At 51.8% G+C, this 7,847-nt stretch overlaps 1 protein-coding gene across 1 annotated transcript; it reads right to left on the bottom strand.

The window, feature by feature from the left end:
• Positions 1-3,304: 3,304 nt before the first annotated feature.
• FOXC2 (forkhead box C2) lies at positions 3,305-6,259 on the bottom strand. The gene has a single exon (XM_071756566.1). The coding sequence runs from the start codon at positions 5,784-5,786 to the stop codon at positions 4,290-4,292; it is 1,497 nt and encodes a 498-aa protein (XP_071612667.1). The 5' UTR covers positions 5,787-6,259; the 3' UTR covers positions 3,305-4,289.
• Positions 6,260-7,847: the final 1,588 nt, after the last annotated feature.

Below are 7,847 nucleotides of genomic sequence, written 5' to 3'. Positions count from 1 at the left end.
AAGAAGAAGAGGGGGCTCTTCCATCCACTGCTCCCCACTCCATGCTGCATCCCTACCCAGGGGATGCAGCCAGGGAGTGGGAATCAGTGCTCCCCATTCCATGGGGTGGGGGAGGTAAGTGGGAAGCAGAGGGGGGTAAGAACAATGCTGCCCACTCCGTGCTGCATCCCTACCCAGGAGGGAATCGGGGATGTAAATCAGTGCCCCCCACTCCATGGTATATCCTAGCCTGGGGGAGGAGCTGGGGTGGGGGGTAAATCACTGCTCCCCTTTCCACGTCCTCCGGGGGGTCCCGGCGGGAGCTGCCCATCCCTTGCCATGCACAGAGCTGAACTGTTGTGAGGTCACTCGGTACCGACCCGGAGGGGGCGGGTGGGGGGTGTATTTCTTCTTTTCCTGGCCTTTAAGGGCCTGGTCTGGACTTTCTGCGAAGTCCCGTCTAAAGTGACAGAAGAGCTACGAGCCTTCCCCAAGTACCTGTCCAGAACCTTGCCATGGCTCCAGGAGAGATGGGGCAGCTTAGGGGGGACCAGACAGCTCTCTCACCAGGCTGGGGTGACATTCGTGAAGGAGCTGGGTTTCACCCGAGCCCTGCAGAACCAGGGAAATGGTCCCTGGGCCGTGCTGCGGGGTCACCGGGACACACGGAGCTTTCCAGTGGGAACGAGCTGAAAATTCCTTCCTCTCACGAAGCCCGGAGCTGTCTAGGCTTTCAGACAGGTTTGCAAACCCGGAGGTTAACGCAGAGCATCAAGACAAAAAAAAAAAAAAAAAAAAAAAAAAAAAAAAAAAAAAAAAAAAAAAATACAAAAACCATTTATCATTCTCATCTGCTGCCCGGAACCGTGCTGGGTCCCTGGCCCGGTGCAATCGGCCATGCAGCAGCTTCAGCCAGCCCCCCCGGGGCTGAATTTGGCCCTCCTGATCTGCTGTGGGGAGGTTTTATGCTCGCCCTTCAGCTGCGAGGGACTGCGGGGCCCGATCCGGCCGCGGCTGCTGGTAGCAGCTACCCTGGGCCTTCCTCCTTCCTTCCTCCTTCCTTCCTCCTTCCTTACTCCCCCGGTGCCCCGGCAGGACTGAAGTCACCTGTCGCGACAGACTCCTATCGCGTTACCGACCTCTCAGTCCTGAACAAGTCCCTGCACCCCAGCTTTGCTCTCACCTCGCCTGCGAACTCAGCCCAACCAAAATTCAGGTTCCCCTCGGCAAAGGAGAGAGAGATGGGGCAGGGGGGGTCTCTGAGAGGGTCTGGTGGGCTCTGATATCCCCCTCACATCCCCCCCACGATGCTCTCTGTCCCTTGTCCCAGGTGCTGTTCTCGGGAAGGTCTGATCCTGCAGGCTCCCGGGTCCTCTTTGCTCTCAACACCTAAGAGAGGGATTTTCTTTCCTGAAATCCTGCCAGAACACCAAATGATGGGAAGGGGGCCAGAGCGGTCGGGAGCAGCGCAGACCCCACGTGAGAGCATCCCATTGGGTTCAGGGGATGGAGGGGGACCCACCAAGAAGGTGGTTTGGGGGAAAGGGAACCCTCACACCCACTTCAAACTGTGCCCCCCCTCCATCCATCCAGAACTGTCCAGAAGCAGCGAGGAGGGAGGTGACAGAGCCACCCCGAGGGGACATCCCGGCCTCCATCACCACAATCCCCCAAACCCGGCATCCATCCCCAAACCCCAGCCCCCTGGGGAAAGGTCCCCATGTGCCCAGCGCTCTTTCCCGGAGAGGGAAAATGTGGGAGCAGAAGCGGCCTCGGGATTTCTCGACGCGTGTGGGAAAACCCACAGCAACCACCTGACTGCAACCATCTCCGGGGGAGGGGGGAGACAGACACCCACCCGGGGTTCCCCTGCCCTCGGGCTCTACACGGCGAGAAAACTCGTGGGGAAGAGGGATGAGCTGGGGGAAGAGTTATTCCCCCTTTTATTATATATTTTTTAACCTTTTAAACGTATATATATATATATATGTATATATATATTGGGGTTTTTTTTTACCCTTTTCCCCTGTTATATTTTTTTTTTACCCTTTGCCCCACTCATTTTGTCTCTTCACAGGAGCAATTTGGATTTCGTTGCGTCAAATAAAACTAAAATAAAATAAATGACAGCCACCCTCTAAGAGCCAGCAAAACCGGCAGGAGTTTTACAAGAACGTTCCTTAAAATACTGATTAAATGAGGCTCGGACATTTTTTCTCATTTAAACCAAGACTTCCAGTGCTTTTTTTGCCAGCTGTCCCAGCGCTGGCGAAATTCACCACATCAAAACTAATTTATATCATCAATTTTAAGAGTTAACCACGACTTTAACCTCTCCCTAACCCAGCCGGGGCCACCGGGGGTATTGGAAAGGGGGGGCGGCTGCGGGAAGGTGGAAGGGGGACACGACTGGGAAGTGTCCTCGGGAAATGTTGGGATGGGCAGCTGGGAAAGGAGCCGGGTTCCAGCGAGGTGGGCTTGAGAAATCCCAAAAAGCTTTCCTAAAATTCTGCTTCAGGCTTTAGGGGCATCTCCATCCCCTGCCCCCTGGGCTTGGTTCAAGCTGGTTTGAAAGGTTAAAGTTGATTTTGGAAGAGAGGAGGGGAGAAGGGGGGAGGAAGCAGCATCTGTCAGTGCCCGGCATTGCGAATAAGAGCTTAAACAGACAAAGATAAGGTTAAAATCATCTAAATTTTCAGACCAGGGGGGAAGATTTTAAAGCTTAAAATTATTCTGGAGTGAACTTTCCACCGCCTTTTAGGCTCCTCGGGGAGCCTAAAACCCGGTCATCCGGGTTGAAAGGATGGCTTTTATCACCCGCACCCACTCGTAGCCTTTCGGATTTCCCTTAAAAAACAAAAATATACCATTAAAATGGAATTTTGGTTTGTTTTCTGTCGTGAAAAGGGCCCGTTCCCAACGCTGAGCCCCGCAGAAGGCCCGCGTTGGCAGGGACGGAGCGAGGGAAGCCCAAATCTTCCCCCCTAAGGCAGATTTTTATCCCGTTCCCTCACCCGAGGCCTGGGAAATTTCCCCAAATTTCAAACTGGCCAAGGGTTTGGGATGGAGGGAGCTCAGACCCTATTTCTCCCGCGGTGTCTGTTCGTCTCCCCTCCCAGCAGCTTTCTAATTTCCAGCTGTCCACAAGAATTAAATTTTTCCTCAAACCTCAAGAAGAAACCTTTAGGTTCCAGGAAAACGACTTTGTTTTAGAAAATCCCACCAGTTTTCCGCATGAAGGAAAGATGAAAGTAACAAAACGAAACGAAACAAAAAAAAAAATCAACCTGCAAAAAACACGTATATACACAGACAAGCGCCAGACTTGGAGCAGAAAAAACCAGCATGGATTTATTTTAAGGTAAGTACAACAATTAAGACCACATAAGACAAACGAACTTTGAAGCAGGTTAAAGCAAATAGTCCTTAGGAATGGTCAAGGTGAAATCTATTATACAAAACATCACACGTCGTAAATAATAATAATAATAATATAAAAAAAAAAAAAAAAAAAGTATCAGATACTTTGTCTTTTTTTTTTCTTTCAAAAAAAAAAAAAAAAAAAATCCACCAGCGAAAAATAAATTATTTCCTCGTCTTGTGAAAAGAACAGCACTAAAACGAAAGGAACTCTATTGCATAATTGTACACAGAAGAACGAGAAGAAGGAATCACTTGTCATTAATTTGGAAGTTAGGAATCGTTGGGCAAGACAAAAAATAATCCAGTGAACTCAACTTTAAATATTATATTAATGGCTCTGAAAATCAGCCTGATTAGAAATCCACACATTTTTACAGCAAAACAGAGAACTTAAAAAATACCCAGGACATATATTTATATATATATTTATATACTTTTTTTTTTTTTCCTTTTAAAACGTATAAATGGTCGTTGCGATATTGGTCCATAACTTATTTTTCTGAGACCCCCTATACTTTAGCATATAAAATTTGCCACTTTTAGATAGACATATATATATATAACTATTCCTTTTTAAAACCTTTTTTTTTTTCATTTTTTCTTTTTCCTTTTTTTTTTTTTTTTCTTTTTCTTTAAGATCCCTCTTTTCAAGTAGAATACACTTTCCTGGAAATTTTAGAAGGCCCGAAATGGGACTTTGGGATCTACAAACTCTATAGCCCCCCCCCAGGTCCGTGGGGATACGGTCAGATTATTATTTAATTTTTTTTTTTTTAACGCGGTTTTGGTTTTCCCGATTATTTTTTAATATTAATAATTATTAACAACATGCTTTTTAATATTTTTTTGTCGTTGTCGGATGGCCCTAGGCAAGGGGTGGCGGCTACTCAGTATTTAGTGCAGTCGTAGGAGTAAGGGGCGGCGTGGCGGTATAGGGAGGGAGCGGACCTGTAGGGGATCTGACAGGCGGAGTTGCTGCTCACCTGATGCTCGCTGAGCGAAGCGCTCTCCATCCCCAAGCGATGCGAGGTGAACATTTCCCGTACGGTGGGAAAAGTCTGCTGTTGAGAACCAAAAGTATGACCGGGCAGGTGGCTCAGCTCAGCCCCGTGGTTAAGGTACCAGGAGGCGGTGGGTTGCCCCCCTCCCGCCGCCCCACCACCTCCTCCTCCTCCTCCTCCTCCTCCACCGTGAGGATGCCCGCTTCCCAGCGCACCTTCTTGCCCCGACGGCAGACTGAGGGTCCCGAGGGGTGATGGAGCCCCCGTGGGATGCTCTGCCAACCCTTCCTCCAGCGGTGCGGGGGGGACGCACATGTGGCCCGTCCTCTCGCCGCTGTAGAGGCTCATGGCCCTCATACTGCAGTGGTAGCTCCCACTAGTGTCCAGGGTTTGGCTACACGCCGCGCTGTAGCCCGACGGTTGCCCAGTGGGGTAGCCCAAAGGCATCCCGGCTCCCGTCCTGCCCGAGGTGGCACTCACCGGGCTGAGATCCCCCCCGGGGGAAGTCCTTAAGGTCATGATGCTCTCCACGCTGAAGCCGGGGAGCCCGTTGCCGGCGGGATGATGCTCCGGTAAGGAACCCTCGGGGGATGCGGCGGCGGGGGGGGAGGCGGTGCTGCGGGGACTGTCCCGCAGGGCCCCGCCGCTGGCCGGGCTCAGAGTCTCCACCTTGGTGATGACCGGGAGCTCGGGAGATGCCGTCTCGCTCTTGATCACCACCTTCTTCTCCGAAGTCGGTGCCGAGGTGGAGGAAGAGGACGAGGAGGAGGAAGCTTCCTTAGGGAGATCGGTACCGGACAGCCCGGGAGGTTTGGGTTGCTCTTTTAGCAGCCTTTCCCGAGCCTCCTCTTTCTCCTTGGAGACATCTTTCTTCTTGAAGCGTCTCCGGCGGCGCAGGAAGCTGCCGTTCTCGAACATGTTGTAAGAATCGGGGTCCAGCGTCCAGTAGCTGCCTTTGCCCGGTTTCTTGTCGTCGCGGGGGACTTTGACGAAGCACTCGTTGAGGGAGAGGTTGTGACGGATGCTGTTCTGCCAGCCCTGCTTGTTCTCGCGGTAGAAAGGGAAGCGGTCCATGATGAACTGGTAAATCCCATTGAGCGTGATCTTCTTGTCGGGAGCGTTCTGGATGGCCATGGTGATGAGGGCGATGTAGCTGTAGGGTGGCTTCACCAGGTCCTTTGGGGCGGCGGGTTGATGGGGGTGGTAAGGTCCGTAGGAGCGCCCCATCCCCGCCGCGTACTGCTCGGCGTGGCCCGAATAGACGCTCATGGGGTTGCCCATGCCGCCGTACGTCCCCGCCGTCCGGTAATAGTTCTGCTCGCTTAAATAAGGCACCACTCCCAAAGCGTTGGGGTCCGAGACGGAGTAACGAGCCTGCATCATGGAGAGGGGCTTCCCGCAGCCGGGAAGGAAAGGAGGAGGTGGAGATAGAGGGTGGAAGGGCCTCACTCCCGGCCGGGACCCCTCTGCGGAGAAGGAAGAGGGGAAAAGAGAGAGCGGGAGTGAGAGAGTCTCAGCAGAGTTCAATCCTCTAGCAGCGGCACCGCAGCAGCATCCTTCGGGTCGCCGGGGTCTCTGGCGGCCTCTCCCTCCCTCTTTATTACTGTGATTCTTGTATACACACCTAAGGCCCGCGGCGGGAGGCGGGGCGGGGTGAGGCGGGGGGTGGGGAGGGTGGGAAGGGTGAGAAGGGGAGGGGGTGGCTGGGTTGTCTGTTCTCGCAGGTTAAAAAATAAAATATAATAACGAAGAAAAAAAAAAGAAAAAAAGGAAAAAAAAAAAAAACAAAGAAAGAAAGAAAAGCAGCCTTGCGGAAACCCAGTTCTTGTCACAACCACCGAAAAAAAAAAAAAAACCCCCAAAAAAAAAAAAACAACTCAAAAACCCCAAACCCCAACTAAAAGTAAAAATTAAACAAAAAAAAATTCTCCTGGAGGTTAATAATTTTTTTTTTTTTTTTTTTTTTTCCGCGGGTTTTGCGCGGAGCCGCCGAGCCCAAAGCTCCCGCCCGGCCCGCGCTGCGCGGCTTCAAAACTCCCCCCGCGCCGCCGGCCCCGCTTTTACTCCCCGCTGGCCCCGCCCACCCGCCGCCACCCCCTCCACCAATCAGCGAGCGCGGCCCCCCCGCACCCACCAATGGGAAGGGCGGGAGGCGGGAGGCAGGGGGCGGGGCCAAGAGAGGGCGGGGCCAAGAGGGAAAGTTGCGGGGGGGGGTGGGGGGGGCTGAGGCACCGCTGCCCCGCACGCTGAAATTATGGAGACGGGCATTAAAAATAATTATATACATATAATTATTTCACCCCCCTCCATTTTAATCGATAATTTTAACATTTTTGGCCCCAAATAGAAGCGGGGGATCAGCGGTTCTGGCCCCCCCCCCACCCCTCGCACCGGGAGAGATGGAGGGGGGGGGGAGCGCACCGCACGGCCCGCGCTGCACCAAAAAGCCGAATTTTTTTGAAGCATTTTTTAAAAATTCTGGGGTAAAATTAGAGACGGAGAGAAACCGCGCTCACCCCCCCATCCCGCACCGCCCCGCCGTGCGCCTGGGCCGGGTGGGTTCTTCTCTCCCCCGTTTGGAAATTTTTTTATTTGCAGGGAAATAGCCCCGCGAGTCCTCGCCCGACGCCGGGAAAGGCCACCGGGTCCCTCCACACCTCAGTCGCCCGGTGGCGAGTGGCATCTCGCCCCGCTTTGCCCCTTGCACCTCTCCGCCCCGGGAGCTGAGATGTTCCTCTGTCGCTTTGAGGGAATTTGAGGGTATTTTGTTATTATTATTATTATTATTAATTTGTTAAAAGAAACCGGTGAGCGCACTTATGTGCCTTGTATTGGGGTTTTTTTTTAATATTTTTTTTTTTCTTTTCGTTCGGCTACTGAGGCGAATTTTCTTGTGCATGTGAAATCCGCCCCCTTTGCCTTTTCTCTAATGATTTCATTAGAGGCAATCAGAGGGGGACAATTAGGGACGCATGGTGACCAAAGTGTAAACTCAGGTATTGGGAAAACCGCTGGGAGCTGCTCCCTCTTCCACCCAAGAAGAAGCCTGGATCTGACCAGCAAAAACATAAAGCTGGGAAACAGCGAGTTTCCCCCTCTCCTCCTCAAAAAAAAAAAAAAAAAAAATTATTTCTCATTGCAAAATCGATTCGAGCCTGAAGAGATGGAGATAAGGAGGAAATTAATCAGCTGTCACTTCGACTTCGGGTTCCTTCCCGCTGCTTCCCCCCAGCCCGGCAGCTCCGGCTCTAAGCGGTGAATTTTTTGGTTTCTTACACTATAATTCTGCCTTTCCCTCCTTGCAATTTGTGGGGCTTCGTAAAGCTTTAAGCAAAGATAATATATATATACTTTATTTTCTTTTTTCTTCCTTTTTTTTTTTTTTTTTTGTCAGATTGGGGTTGCTGCTGGCTCCAGTACCACGGGTCCCTTCCCCGCTCCTCG

Source organism: Heliangelus exortis, chromosome 13 (genome assembly GCF_036169615.1).
Source record: "Heliangelus exortis chromosome 13, bHelExo1.hap1, whole genome shotgun sequence".
NCBI classification, from domain to species: domain Eukaryota; kingdom Metazoa; phylum Chordata; class Aves; order Apodiformes; family Trochilidae; genus Heliangelus; species Heliangelus exortis.
This window is presented reverse-complemented; position numbering and strand designations above follow the sequence as displayed.

What these genes read in the sequence shown, in the direction of transcription:
- FOXC2 (XM_071756566.1), bottom strand. Translation starts at nt 5,786, where the DNA reads ATGATGCAGGCTCGTTACTCCGTCTCGGACCCCAACGCTTTGGGAGTG.